Source organism: Dryobates pubescens, chromosome 11 (assembly GCF_014839835.1).
Source record: "Dryobates pubescens isolate bDryPub1 chromosome 11, bDryPub1.pri, whole genome shotgun sequence".
Classification (NCBI taxonomy): domain Eukaryota; kingdom Metazoa; phylum Chordata; class Aves; order Piciformes; family Picidae; genus Dryobates; species Dryobates pubescens.
The window spans coordinates 25,222,376-25,238,458 of NC_071622.1; the positions used below are offsets into that span (position 1 = coordinate 25,222,376).

At 39.4% G+C, this 16,083-nt stretch overlaps 1 protein-coding gene across 3 annotated transcripts in view; it reads right to left on the bottom strand.

Moving 5' to 3' along the window:
• NR5A2 (nuclear receptor subfamily 5 group A member 2) overlaps nt 1-16,083 on the bottom strand; it is a 95,268-nt gene that overhangs the window by 20,742 nt on the left and 58,443 nt on the right. For all 3 annotated transcript variants that reach the window (XM_009900883.2, XM_054165099.1, XM_054165100.1), the window contains one exon: nt 5,358-5,505. In XM_009900883.2, coding sequence (XP_009899185.2) covers nt 5,358-5,505 — 148 coding nt within the window. The remainder of the gene's footprint in view (nt 1-5,357; nt 5,506-16,083) is intronic.

Sequence of the window (16,083 nt, forward strand, 5' to 3'; positions counted from 1 at the left end):
ACATTTCTTTTCCAAAACTGTAAATGGTGGAGCCCAGTACCTCCAATACCTCCTCCCATCTCAACTCTGACATTTCAGGTAGAATAAAAGGAAGGAAAGATCAATTTCTTGATATTCTTCTTATTTAACAGAAACAGGAATGGAGCGTTGCAGATCCAGATGGATTTCTGCTGAACCCTTAAGTAAGCTGTGGTTTGTTTGAAAATGGAGTTCTCTTTCTGTTGGGCTTTTGTTGTTGTTTAAGCCAAGGCCCATTGTTTGCCCTCCACAGCGATTAAATGTTTGCCATTTCTACAGGATTCCTCTTGTCTCATGTTAAGTGAGATGTGAGATCAATAGCAGCTCTGCAATTATTTGTCCATTGATAAAGCCTTCATTTCTTAAATGAACTACATTTATCTGTGTCCTGACAATGATAAGGGAGCAGTAGCAGTCAGCTGCTGCCTAGTCTAGCATTTACCTCCACAGGCAGACAAGTGCCTGGACATGGGTCAAATGATGTCTAACTTTCTTCCTATTGGCATTTCACTTTACAAACTGCTCTAATGGGAGGTTTGACAAATCATCCTTGCTGAGTTCAGATAATAAAAACTAGCAGGACAAATGGGAAGTTTTGGAAAAGAGAAAACAATGTCTGATTTCAGGTTAAGTGACCAGTCTATAGAGCTACCAGATGGTAAAATGAAGGGATCTGTTGCATCAGAAGAAGATGGAAAGTATCCCATTTAAGACACTCATTTGGTTCTTCAAGTATCTTTAATTTTTAAATGCAATTGCTAAAAAAAATATCTGAACTTTATTCTGTGATAGGAAGCACATTGAAGAAAAGGCTGAGACAGATTTTGGCTCCAGTAGAAACAATATGAAATTCTATTTGGCTTTAGTGGTGCCAAGATTGCATCTCAGTGGAGCATGCCAATCTATTTCAGCCCCAGAATCAGAGAATTCAGCAGCAAATGCGAAGTTGCTTTATCTTGTTTTAATTTTTGAATTCTGATTTATGACAAAGAAAGGAGGGAGTTTCCAAACTAATGACAAATTTCGTGATGAAAAGTAAAACAGATTAAAAAACTGACACATCTGCTTTTTCTGCCTAGAGAGTGTATCTTAATTCAAAGCATTGATTAATAAAGACAAACAACTTGTACTTATTTTTAGGTGTAATATTTGATAATGTGTACCACAGGCTATACTGGTTATATGCTATAGAAAAATTAGGTACATTATTACTGTGGGATAAGGGTAAAGCCAGATATATTTATTCTCATTTACAGGTCTTTTGATAAACACACAACTATGTGAGCATCTTTTTCAGGTGTGTGGTTCCTGTGTTTTGGATAGGAGTTCATAAAGGAGTTGTTAAAACTAGGTTTAAGACTCAAGTCTGTCAAAGATTTCTGTTTTGTAATGTGTCTCTGGCAACTAACTTTCTATTGCTTGTGAGATTACAGTTGCTGAATTGTTGTGGCTCTATCTTGGCCCTTTTTGCTTGAAGGAAACCTGTCAAATGCAACTAAGTAGTCAAGGAAATCTAGGTTTCAGTATCTCTTGGGCCACTGATCTTTTTTTGAATCCACATATCTTCAGGCTGTGGACAAAAACTTGGCTGATATACCTGAGTTAAGTTGTGGTTTGGTATGTTTACCTTCACTCCCTGAGCTGGAATTAAGAGGAGAATCTCTATATATGAAAACACAGGAATGATGCCCCAGAAAACAGGAAAAGAAAGAAAAGAGTGAAACACATTTTGGCTCCAGTAAAAATAATGTGAAATTCTGTTTGGCTTGAGTGACTGGTTTGTTGTCTGACTTTTTAACCTGGGGGAGCCCGAGAGCTGAAGGACTGATTCAGCTGAACTGGTTATTTGCCGAGAACAATAGTCCAGGTGTGATGGACATGCTCCTCTCCAGAGATTGGCATTGACTGGACTGCAGGATGGCATGAGGAACCACTGAGGGTAAACAGTCACTGAAGTATGAAGATCTAGAGACATGAAAAGCTTTTATGTACAAAGAGGTAAGAACTACCTAGCTTTAAAGACTTTTGCTTTTTATAACTGAGGGAGGGAATTTAGAATTTACTTTAACTCTACATAGAATACATAGAATACATAGAATAAACCAGGTTGGAAGAGACCTTCAAGATCATCGCGTCCAACCCATCAACCAATCCAACACCACCCAAACAACTAACCCACGGCATCAAGCACCCCATCAAGTCTTCTCCTGAAAACCTCCAGTGATGGCGACTCCACCACCTCCCCAGGCAGCCCATTCCAATGTGCAATCACTCTTTCTGTATAGAACTTCTTCCTAACATCTAGCCTGAACCTCCCCTGGCACAGCCTGAGACTGTGTCCTCTTGTTCTGGTACTGGCCACCTGGGAGAAGAGACCAACATCCGTCTGTCTACAACCTCCCTTCAGGTAGTTGTAGAGAGTAATAAGGTCAAATACATGCATTATTACTATACAGAATTAAACCAGAGATGCCACACTTAAGAAACTAGATACCAAACTATTCTTACTGATTAATCGCTGAATCAACTGTACTATCATATAATTGGCAGTGTTGGACAGATGGGCCCAGACAGACTAAATGGCCCACTGGAGAAAGAAGTTGAGCTCCTGTGCCTGGGTGCGCCCCTCACTGGAGTGAGTATATGCAGTTTGACTGCAGGAAGAGTTGTGCACTGCAAAGACTACAATAAATATGTATCTTTCTAAATTTCAACAGCATCTTTTTAAATGCTGTCATCCAAAGCATTTTCTTGTATAAGGCCTTTGGAACCTTTAACAAGTAGATAAAGAACAAGCACCTCTCTTGTTTAAAACCTAGCAAGCAAAACTGATATGGTTTAGTTGCGTTTTGAAAAATTTTTAAGTGGTTTGGGTTTCGAATGTTATTTTACTCTTACTTTACCAAGATAATCACTTCTGAAATGTTAGGCAAAAAGGCAAAGTTCTTTGCCCTGAAGGAGACTGCCATCTCCTGAAGAGACAGACAATCCAGTACAGGCATGAATAACCAATAGTTTTAGAAGGCAGCCTAGTAACTAAACAGTTAAGGAACCCAAACAGCTTCTTCTCGATAAATTAACTCTGTGGATTATTGACTTTGTGTTGCCTTTGAGAGGGTTTAGATTAGATGTTTGTTTTTTCAGCCAAGCAATAGCATAAGGTTTTATTGGGTTTGGAAAACACTGTGGTGTGAATATCCTCATAAGTTGAAAAGGCTGGTATGTCTTTAAGTGCTTTTCTTTCTATTAAAGGTTACAGGGCCAGATTTTCAACAAGAGCCAGCTGAGTTTTTTTAAATATTTGACCAAATGATGTGGTTTTGGCATTCAAACCTTTTCTCTGAAGAGATGCCTATAAGACACAGGTATGTGTCAAATTCACATACTTAAGTACAGTAATTCCTTCCACTTATTCATGTAGTATCTGATGCTTAGCTAGCTTTATATATGCAAGTAATGTGTCTACAAGACTCCTATCAACAGCAGAGTTAGTTTTGTTTGTTATTGTAGCATAAATAAGAGAAAAACTGGATAACCTGGATTGGTACAATCTTGCAAGGTATTCCTGACCGACAGCTTTAGATGCTGAGAACACTACCTGGGAGAATTAGAAGAGCTAGATGTGGAAGAATAATTCCTAAATCAATGCTAAAGACTAGAAAAGCCTTGAAAGCGATAAAAAAAAAGTCACATAAATGTGAGAATTTTCCGAATGTAATTGAGTGATTTGGCTAATTTAAAATATCGCTGAATTGAGATGAATTCTCTAAATATTTTCTCAGAGGAAAGCTATGTTCTTTAGATGTTTCGGTCCTGCTGTCTAATGACTGAAAAACCTACTTATTAGGAATTAGGAAATCCGAATTCTTGTTATTCCTCATATTAATTCAGAAAAGAATCTCAGACAGCTTGCTTTGTCTTCTTTGAATGTAAGACATGGAAAGCAATGAGGCTCTGAATACAAAATGCTAACAGTTACTAGGAGCATCCAACATCTCTACCTAGGATTTAGAATGTACATACTTCTCAACAGTCAATTCTGATAGCATTGCTCTAATTTTAAGAATAATCTTTTTCTCTCTGCCCACCCCCCCCAGTCCCATGTTCTGAGTCCTATACCTCTGAAGTACTGGCCTTTTATGCTCCCTGTATTTAAAGACAGCTTCATCTAAAATTTTCCAAAGCTGGTTCAAATTCTATGAACACCACATGGAGGGACATATTTAAGACAGTAAGAGTGTAATCAAAACTGGTTTAGTCTAATTGCAATTGTATTATAATAATTTACTTGTAGAATTTTATTCCTCTACAAAAGATTTCTTTTGCAGCTGAGAATGAAAGAAAAACTTTACTAAATGTCACCACTGCACATATTTCTTTCATTGTTGCACTTGGCTCAACTGCTTTTCGGCAAAACAATTGGCTGTGGAGGTATGATTGGGTCTGACATTGTTTATGTTTTCAAGTCTCTCCTTTCAACTGTCTGCCAGTAAATAAAAATTCACTTGTCCAAAGTTTATTTAGACCAGCTTTGTTAAGTCAACAAAGTGCAAACCTGAAACACAAAAATCTGTTCTTATGAAGTCAACAAGAATCCATCTCCCCAAGCCCTTTTTTATCCCTAGCACTAGAGATTCTTCTTGACTGATTCATTGGAGGGCACTGGTTTAACCAATTTGTCTTGCATAGGTATTTTTTGCCATTATGTGTCATCTCCACTAGTGTAAAACAATCTTCCCTTTAAAGTTTACTTCCTAGACAGATCTGTCAGAAAGCTGTTATCACTAACTTGCACTTTAAGAGTTCCTTTCACTTTAAAAACTGTAAGATACATTCCTGATTTATGGGTTATGACATGGCAACCATCATATGCAAAGAAGATTGTTTATACTTACCACAAATGCCTTTGAAAAGGAGGGATATTTCAATCATATCCCCACTCCACCTGCTTTATATAACTGTATTAATTATCACAGGAAAACAAGGCAACCTGTGTTTCCCACTGTTCTCTAGACTTTCTAATAGCATTTTATTCTGAAATATTAAAAAATCACATAGAGAAATGCAGAAAGCTTGTAACAGTCTATTAAACTGCATAGGTTTCAGGAATAATTTCCATAGAAAAACACTTTTAATCCTTATACATAGTTTTCTTGCAAGGGCTAATTAAAAAAAACCCCAACAAAAAACCCCAACCAAAACAAACCCAGATTACTGTGAACCTCATTAAATGTATCTCAAAATCATGCTTTTCAGAAGAAAAAAAAAGGCAAAATATTTCAATATTTTTAGAGAAAAAAACACCACACTATTCAGCATGAAGAGTGGAGTGTACTTACCTAAACTAAACAGCACCAGGAATTTGAGGCATACAAACTCTCGTAGATCAAACTGCAGGGAACGAAGCTTTGCTACTAGCTCTTGTGCATGGCTCATCAGATTGTTGAGGGTGGCTCCAGCTTGGGATGCTATTATGGAATAATCCACCTGTGAAAGAGAATTGTATTGCTGTCTGGTTGTCACACCTGCAGAAACACTTCAGCACCTTTCAAGCAATCACACACAACTGGGATACAGCTGGATAAAAGGATCACTTTTAGTGACATTAGCAAGTCAAGGTGATTTTATATCTAAACCAATTTTAACAGTGGTCTATATTGAGAAGGTATAATTAGGAGACTGGAGCATCTCCTCTATGAAGAGAGACTGAGAGACCTGGGGCTGTTTAGTCTTGAGAAGACTGAGGACGGATTTGATCAATGTTTAAAACTCTCTGAAGGATGGATGTCAAGTGGAGGGGGCCAATCTCTTTTTGGTGGTGCACACTAATAAAACAAGGAACGATAGACACGAACATGGAAGGTTTCACCTCAACATGAGGAGAAACTTCTTCACAGTGAGGGTGAAGGAGCACTGGAGCAGGCTGCCCATAGAGGTTGTGAAGTCTCTTTCTCTGGAGACTTTCAAAGCCTGCCTGGATGCACTCCTGTGCAGCCTGCCCTATGTGATCCTGCTTTGGCAGGGGGGTTGGACTCAACAACCTCTGGAGTTCCCTTCCAACCCCTAACATTCTGTGATTCTGTGATTCTATTATTAGACCACAAATCTGCCTGGTATGTCATATCACTGAGTACTAGTTTGTCTCTATTAGCTTATTTAAGAAGCTTTATATATGAAAACTGCACTGGTAGCTGTCCCCATATCAGCCTGCTTTATTCATTTGGTGTCTCTAGTTCTCATTGTAATTGCACGACCTTGGAAAGAAAGACTGATAAAGTGAGCTCTGTGCCTATACTGGGTGTTGCACCCCAGAGAGACACCACAGTACTCATGGGAAATGGTCCAATGTCTGTAACTTGGCCAGAAGCACCTATTCAAGCCTAGAAATATCAGTGTGTTCCCACAGGAAACAGAGATAGTGTGTGGGTGGGTTTTGTTCTCCTTAGCTACACAAAATCCTGGTATTTGTTGGAGATTTATTTTGGAGAGTCCTCCCCTGCTAGTGAAGGAGGAGCAGGCAGATGTGTGACATGGGCCAGCTGCACTTGCATTCTCCCAAACAGCAGCCACAGCACACAAAACCACTTTCCCTGGGGCAAGAAAAAAGCAGGACTGGTCTGGGGCTCCTTGTCATGCTGCCCACTTGTCCTCTAGGAAGGCTAACCTCTCTCTGAGCTTTCCAAAGTGACACTTGTACACATAGATGTCACAGAAAGCTGAAACTAATGCACTGCATTAAAAAAAGGAACATTCTCAAGCTTGTCATAGCTGACACACCCCTGGGCAATCCTTGAATCTCGGGCAGCCTCCCCACTGCTTGCAGACTGAAACTTTTCTGGCTAATGTCAGTCCCATTAAGAGAAGTTTTCATGCAGATGGCTGTATCAGCCTCTGCCACTCATGAGAAGTCATGGGACGGTGACCAGTGGAGAAGTGCTCTGGTTTCACAGCCTACAGGAATGCTGTGATGGGGAGTTGAAGCTCAGGGCTCGGGTGAACTGGCTCTGAGACAGGGCTGGCAGCTGTTTGACCAGTGAGTTCCAGCGCAGCCAAAGCAGCACGGGGCAGGGTGCAACTGGTGTATCAGGAACCTGGGTCATTTGAGCAACTACTTCAGCTGAAATGCCTTTAGCTTAGCTCTGTTATCACCAGAGTGCTAGGTATCCCCTGCAAGTGCCACTGTTCCATGGAAATGGCCATATGCATAGTTTACTCCTGTGACAAACCACTCCTGATCAAGTGGCTGAGCCTTAAACAGATCATTGACATGTTTTCAAAATGCTTTAATATTACCAATACTGTTCTCTTTTGGGAGCCTCCTTAACAACAGGGAAACTGCCATCCACACTTCATGTAAGCATGCATATGTAAAGTCTGCCTCTAAAATAAGACTAAGCGCAATCCTATGTGCACACTTAGAGTTAATGATTTGCTTTATGGTACCAGTACTCCAGTGCCACCTTTAAGGTCTCCCATAATGAAGTAGTTTGTGAAGAGCAGTCATGTATCACCAATGGAAACACAGCAATACTGCACAATTTTGTTTTTCCAGGCACTGATCACTTAAAATTTATTTTTAAAAAAACTGTTAAGGAATTTGTATTTTTAAATGTGTCATTTGACTTTGAAACCATTGAACTGACTTTGTTCAAGTTTAAACAGCAGTAAGGCAAGAAAAATAAAAACAGAAAAAAACTTTAAACCTGACAAAATTTCAGCCAAGATAGAGAGACGACTGAAAGGAATTAAAAATAACTCCTCCTAGCTATGACCTTAATGTAATCAATAAGTTACTAGCTTTTAGTAAGACGTTTTATTTATATGTACTCTTAGTGCTCCCAAGGCATTGACTGAAGGCAATGTACAAGAAAGATGAAGTTACACTGTTTGTGTATGAATGTCAAGAATAACACTGCTTCAACTCTGCAAAGCATTTGAAGCTGCGCTTATACTTCAGTTAAAGTCAATGGATTAAGCTTAAGTATCCAGTGAGGTAGGTTTTATTGCATCCTTTTACACCTGGGAAAACTGAAGTAGTGCCATTAAATCGCTTATTCAGGGACAAAGATATCTGTGACAAAACTAGGATCTAGTCTTTCAAAATCTCAACCAAACCATCTTTCATAAACTGCTTTATAGTTCATCTGTTATTTCTCTCTCTTTCTATACTACACATATACATGTTTCTTTATATATAAGTATGTATACTTATAAGTATATATGTACTTATATATAAATAAGACAGAAAAAAGTAACCTATTTCAGCTGCTTTTAACTTGAATAACAGTCTGACACAGTGACATGATTCATCTATTTCATATTAAGAAACTGGTCACATAAATATCAACTTTAACAACTCAATCTCCCTTTTGTAATTGTAAAGGGGTAGGGGGGAAATAAAAGCTCAAAATCCCTCACTGAGGTTCCAGTTTGTAGGGAAAATGCAATATTCACTTCATAATAAGAAGTTGTCTGGATGTCAAGAATATCCGTGGCCTTAGTGCAGCGATTATGCCATAATGGAAAAGCCCAGTAGATGCCTGGATCTCCCTCCATCCCTCTACTGGAGAGCTCTCAGGCAACCTGCTACTCTTTCAGGTGCATTTAATATTTGCAGCACCAGCAAATTTGTCTGGGAGGCAAGTCCTCATCTGCCACTCACCAAGAACAGGCTGTATTAAATTTTTATATTTATTGACATTTCATTACCATAATTGACTGCAGTTGGTTCTCTAGTAGAAGGCACAGGGCTGCCTCCTAAGCAGGAGGATTGGTCCCTTGAGTAGGATTTGCAATTAAAAACAACGCAGAATGGATTTTTTTTTTAATTGTGTAAATATGATGAGTTGAATTTTCAGCCTTAACTAGAGAATACTGGGTGTGCAGAAGGCTTTTTTTCAAGAGTGAGCAAAATTATAAGTCAGTGGAAAGACGACCCCCAAAGGTGTCAATCAGTTTATACAAAATCAACTGTGCATGAAAAAGCCTCACTTAAGGTCTGTTCTGAAAAAGTGGTCACATTAAAGAGTATTCCGTCCTGCTTGCTTGGTCCTGCATGCAGAAACTGGTATCTTATTTTACCTTCCTGTTCATGATTAAAAATGCTTTTAAATGACAAAGATTAAAACTGCCTGGGGCAAAATGTTTAATTGCATACTGAAGGCTTAGCATTGACTTTATATTGTACTATTAATTTCATCTGGAAAAATGAAACAAAATCCACAAGCAAAATGAATTATTGTTACTTCTCAATTAATGCTATTACATTTCACAGTTGATTTTGATGTTGGTATGTTGACTGGCATCTTTGAAGGCAGAAGCTTTGGTGAAGCTTCCACATAACCTAATTTGGAAATTAAAGGACAGGCATCAAGTTATGTCTGCATAGAGAAGTGGAAGTGTGAATTCCTCATGCACCATTATACAGTGCTGTCTTCCACAAGTAATATAGTTATGATGAAGTAATGAGAGAGGCTTAATTGGATTAGCTTGATACCAAAGCAATGCAGACTGAACAGCATCAAATAATTTTCACTGCTTCAGGGGCTTAAACTGGCATGTTTAAGGTTAGTATGGGGTTCAATATCTATGTTATACTGCATACTGTGCTGTAGCGTACCATTTGCTAACTAAAGTACCTAAATCTCAAATTAGATGTTCAAACCCTCTGCTGTGCTGCCACCTAACTTTGTGCTTAAAGTTCTCAGCTTCATCTTCTGCTAGCCTTTTGGATGCTAAATCGCTCCTATGTGTGCCTGGAACTACCCAAGTCATGAGTGCTAAGTAACTGTGTGTCTGACTCATGATACAGCTCTTCTTAGCTTTATGGGCTTTCATCTACCTAAGGCAGCAAAAATGCCAAAGGCAGGATTTCTTCAGCAGGCCAGTGGCTGGAGCCAATGAGGTACAGGAAATTGGGCATCAAATCTCCAGTCTAAAATATTAAGGCTATAGTCAGGCAATCAATATATCTTCCTGAAAGTGAGAAAGATGGAAGTTTGATCAGGTAAACCTAGAACATCTTGTGGATATCTTCTGAGTATTGGGTAGAAAGAAGGGGACTTTTGGCTTAATTTGGGGAAGAAGGATTTGCTTGGTGTTTAACTCTAGGAGGAAACTTCCAGCTGGAAATCCCAAGTAGAAAAATGTGCGTCCCTTGGGCACGCAACATTTGTGTCATACCTCTGAGGAAAGAAATTACTCTAGGTGTGCTCCCAGAGCATTTCTCATGGTCACCTCTTGCAGTTACCACCTAGTTTGTCACTGGCCTGTGTTGCAGAGGTAAGGGCCAGTCAGCTGCATGCTCTGTGAGTGGGTAGGGCAGTACAGAGGCAGTAGCAGCAAAGGAAAAAGAGTTAAAAAGATGATACTCATGCTGGCAATTCTGGAGCTGTCCTCCACTCATCAGAAGAGGATTTCACACAGAATTATCCAAGTTGGAAAAGACCTTTGAGATCATCAAGTCCAACCTATCACCCAACACCATCTAATCAACTAAACCATGGTACTAAGTGCCTCATCCAGTCTTATTTTAAACAATTCCAGGGATGGTGACTCTACCTCTCCCTCTTACTGTTAGTAAGAGGGCTGTAACTTAAATGGGACTGCTGAAATACATGGCAATTTTTTTCTAAATCCTTTTTTCCTATTTGTTCTAAATCGTTTTGTTGGTACAGTTGAGAATGACTTCAAGGTCAGTGAAAGCAAGTTAGGCTGGTGCTGAGTGTTTTTGAAAACAATCCTTGGAGTTCAGCAGCATTTACATATTCAGCTATCACATGATTTCTCAACTGAAAAACAGAGAAGTACGAGAGGTGGAAGTGACTAACTCTGTGGGGTTTTTCTCACATGAAGGCCTTATTTAACACAGTGAGATATTGTCCAAGGCAGAATAAAAGACAGATCTTTTTTTACAATATGAAACTATACCCTGGGCTAAATAACTACTGAGGCTGAAGGCCAGGAACCCAGGAAGCACTTGTGCTTTTTTGTTTTGCAAATGATTTATTATGTTAATTAATGATTCTGGAAGCCAAATCCCTGTTTTCACCAGGCTCAGATGGAAACTTTCTGGGGGACTCAGATGATGGCTTGTGGTATCAACTCAACTCCTCTCTATGCCCACAAAATTAAGCCTAACATTTAATGGTGGAGTTAGATTCCTTCCTTCTTCTAAAATTAAGGTGTATTTGATTTCTAAGACATGATTGTATGGTCAAATGGCATGTGGAAATGTTGTATGAAACTGCATCATCCCTTTTCAATGTTTCAGCAAGCTTGAAACAGTCCCTGGAGCATAGGATTAGCTTGATTTTACTTGTTTATGGCTGTTACCAAGTACCAGCTATCACTGGATGCCATTCATTACACCCAGGACAGGAATTGTGCAAGTAAGGGATAAAGCCTCTGCTGTGGCTGTATACAATGCCTGTATGCTGTGCAAATGTTCTAGCAGACAAAGGTAACTCAAGCTAGTGAGAGACTGATTTCATATATTAGTAAATTAGGTCACTGTGTGTTTGAGGCACAAAGGCAAAGGAGGCTGTAGGGGCCTATGTGCAGTAAAAAGAGCATCCTTCTGCTTCTTGCCCTGCTACATTCAACCCTGGCCAGCACAACTCCCTTACCAGTCCCTCCTTGGTAACACATTGGATGGAAAGCCTGGGGAGTGGCCTGCAGTAGTCTGCCCTGGGGGTTGAAATCCTGACTCTGTGAGAGCCTGTGGGTTGGCTCTAGTCTAAGGTTATGTGAGTGGATGAGCCTCTCTCTCAGAAGGATGCATTCAGCATGATATGTAGCAAGGAATTTAATTTACTGTCAAAATCACAGTTACTCTTCCACTGTTTCCTGAACTGTATTATTTCAGTGGCAACTACAGTGGATATTAAACTAATTTTGAGTGTTTCACGTAACTAACACTTTCATTAAGAAACATTCAAAGCTGTATTTGTATTATGTTTCAAAGCAAATGAAGATGGAAAAGCACTTTGAAGAGGAGGCCATGTACAGAAATTGAGAAGGACTCAGCATGGACAAACCCAGCAGATATGCTTGTGTCAGGTTTGGGTGTATTAATTAAATTTGTGATGACTTATACAGCGTAGGATGCTTGTCATTTTAACATGATGCACAATAATAGAAGATAATGAATTAAGCTGCCAGTGGACCTGTCCCCCAGGATGATGTTATTGTGCTTGCTAATTAGCTGTAATATGCAAATAGTCATACTCCCAAGTACTGCATTTCCTTTGTCTAATTTAAGTTTCATAAAAGCTGGTTTATCTATGCCCTGTAGCTGACCATATAGAGACTAATTTATATTAGACATAATTATGTTACAAAACATGTAATAACAAAAGTGTTGTTAAGTTTCATCTAGATAGATTTGTAATCGGAACTGCTGATTTCTCCACTGTAGTAGTAGTGACTATTGTGTTCTTCAGATTGTTAGTATCAAGATACTAAAAGTTATATTCAGAACATAGCTAACCTAGAGTACAATGGAATCCATTTATCTACCAAAGTGTTTTAATGCCCTCTAGACTTGACCCCCAAACGCCAATACCTTTTTTCTGCCTACTTCTGCTGTAATTAAATTACTAATTTCCAAGAATATAAGACATAATAGCTTTCCATTAAATACCTGCTAGCTTTTTATACCTATGACTAGCATATGTATTCTTAGTAATTTCTTACGATGCCAGCTCCTTTCCTCTGTCCCTTGGAGACATTCCTTCCTCTAACGCTCTTGTAACTTTGCAACAGCAATGCTCCTGAAAGGAGCATCTTTGTGATACAGTCATCTGTAGCCCAGAGTTTGAAGGCAAGGTCATCTTTGAACTTGCAAGTCTGTTCCCTAGACAAACAGATTGTCCAAAGACCTCATCAAATACAGCTACATTGGGATAGTGAAAACCTTCTTTGGAAGTGGGTAAGTGAAACAGATTATATTGCCACAGAAAATTCCCCCGCTGCATACCACCTCCTTTTTAATATAGTACAGCTGAAAGGTCTACAATGCAGCCCATCTAGAGAGAAGTTCGAGCACAAAATTCTGATCTAAACTGAAGTGAAACTTTTATTTGCTTCAAAACACAATGTTGTCAAGACCTTGGTTATCTCTCATGCCCTTCTCTGGTGCTATGCGTTAGAATACAAAATCCAGATGAAAAGATGTATTTGGTGGTAACTTTAAATCAGTAGTTACAAAAATCTCAAAAAAATAATAATAATAATAAAAAATCAGAGATTTAGGCATAGTTTTGGGTAGCCTTTTTAATCTGAAAAGCTGTGACCAAGCTCAGCAGACAGAAGAACTGACAACAGTAAGTGTAGGTATGAACAAAATGAGCAGCTTGTGCCTGGGCAAACAAGACTACAATTCTTGTGTTGTGTGTTGACTGCTGCATGAAAACACATAAACAATCATCTTCTGTGCAGAACTTTAGTATCTGCCCTGTGTGTGCTGGATCCTGGAAGCTAGCAGTGCGTTGCTGATGCAGAGGATACAAAAGGCAAGTGCTAAAGTTGGAGGAACTGAAGTGCTGTAATTAGAAATGGTCTGTTAAATTACATGCCACACGGCAAGCCTACAAAACTTGGCGTGCGGAGAGCATATTGACAATGATTTACAATTAACCACCACACTGCAAATCACTCCTTAGCTGTTTTCTATTATGAAATTTGGAGAGTTGTAAAATGCATTTGTGCTACTTTATTTCCTTTTGAAATGGTAATTGCTACTGCTGAGGGGCAGTACTTAGTGCAGAAAATGAAGTGTACAACATAGGGAGGAACTTGTTTCTGAGGAACTGCTGAGGAATTGTAATGATCTGAAAAAAAGTGCTTTCTTGAAACATGCAGACACAAAAGAGCTTAATTTATGAAACTCCAACCAAATAAATAACAAAACAAAATAAACCATAGTCTTTTTCTTTTGTGCAAGGACCAATGCTTAACACTTTGTTGCTGACTGCACTTTTTTTCCCCATCAAAGTGGGAGCAGTGGATTGACACTGGGTAAAACTCATAAGCCAATGGCTTGAGGGAAATGCAGATGTATGGAAATGCCATAGGATGCCCTAAGGTAACAGGTTTTGAGCCAATGCGTTTGAAAACTATTGAGCGTGCTCCTACCTACTAGCCAATTTCACATACTTAGTGTAGAACTGAGAGCAGTATGGCCCCTGGGAGCTGGATGAAGTTTGACTTTTGTGTCTGAGGAGCAGAGGCTGTGCAGCCTAAATGAAGAAAGCAGGTATGTTCTAATTAAGTGGTGGCAAGCTCCCCACTTGCAGCTTCCCCCTTGATTGTGACTGTAAAAAGGACTGTGTTTATGAGTAGCTTTTATGGAGGTATATATTAAGGAAAGCAAGAAGTGAGGCTTCTGAGGTCTTAAATTTTCTAACTTGTGACAATAATCATGATCTCTCAAGTAATAAAGTAGGCTATCTGGCTCAGGTCCTCAGTTTGAAGCTAATATATTTGAAAGCCAGATGATTGACTGCCATTTTGTTCACAGTGCTTTGCTGGTAGCAGTAAATAAAAATATCTACAGCACTTTTCATCATAATTGTCAGAGTGCTTTCTACACCTTAATCAACTAATTTTTACAAGATAGTGGCATGGTTATTTCCCTTTCTCTGCTGAAAGAATTGAAGGGATCAGGGCAGCAACCAGAAAGTATCCAGCATTCAGTGCAACAGAAAAGTCTCATAATGCCTAGTTCTGGAAGCGTGGCTTTCCCCAATTATTTTATGTTAGTTAGTTAGCACAGAGGAGACAGACACAGTTGTGATTGTCCTTTCATAAAGACATTTTAGCTAGCTTTGTTTCTTAGAATGACAACAGGATGAGATGATGCTACCAGGGTGGTCCAACCTGACACTTCAGATAAGAAGTTGTATTGGATCAGCATGACTGAACAACTCACAGCTGAGCTACAATGCAAAAAGGCAGTCTACAGCAGCTGAAGCCAAGAATGGCTAAGAACAAGTGACTTAGAAGCACTGTCCAAGCATGTAGGGGATGTTAAAAACATTTGTGTTCACCTAGAGCTGGGACTTGCAGAGGTATGTCAAATTGCTAGTTAGGGGAAGAACAAGGCAAATGTTAGACTGCTACTGGATTCAGCTGGTGACATAGTGGCTGCAAACACAGGGCACAGGATGAGGTACTCTGTGCCACCCTTGTACTGGTATTTACTAAAATGTTCCCACAGCCTTTGTGCTTTGAAGCAGGGCTCAAGGAGTAAAAGAATGACCAGTATTTAGTATAAGGTTAAAAAAAAAAAAAGAGAGATAAACAGATTTGGACTTGAACTAAGGAAAAACTTTCTCCCTGTACGGATGGTCAGGCAGTGGTGCTGGGAGGTTGTACAGTTTCCATCCTTGGGGGTTTTCAAAGGTGTACTTGATAAAGTTCTGAGAAAACTTGTTTGAGCAGGGGGTTGGGCTAGAGATTCCTCAAAATTCCTTCCAGCCTGGATTCTGTGATTTTAAGATTTATGGCTATGGCAATTCTAGATATTTTAAAACTACTGGTTAGCTCACCCAGCTTTGTCCATCTAAATTAAAGAGGTTCTGCTATGAATTATTTTCACTCATGAAAATAATTTAAATACATATGTTTTGAAGCAAATGCTTTTGAGTAACAAGTTGTATCCAACATGCACACTGGCATTGTAGCAGCACTTCTGCAATAACTCAACTACCAGTGGGCTTTCTGTGAGCATATGTGCCATGTACTACCCAGTGAGGGTAGTCACAATCAGTGTAGCTCTGCCTGCCCCTGGAAGCAGTCTGGTTTTTAATCTGGGGTGATGGTGGCATTATGTGTAGATTTCAGACTTGTTTCAGTTTCAAAAGCAGCAGACAAAGGCTGCGTAGTTATTTCAGGTCTAGTGTCCTTATTTTTCAAGGAGAATCTGTGGTAGAGTATGTTCTCCAGCTGTCAGCAGTTGTGAAATGGGAAGGAGTCCATCCACAAGGAAATGGACTGTTTGCTGTTGTAATATGGCTCCTTGGCTCCTTCATGTCCTAGCAGCCCAAGTGCAGAGAGGAATGT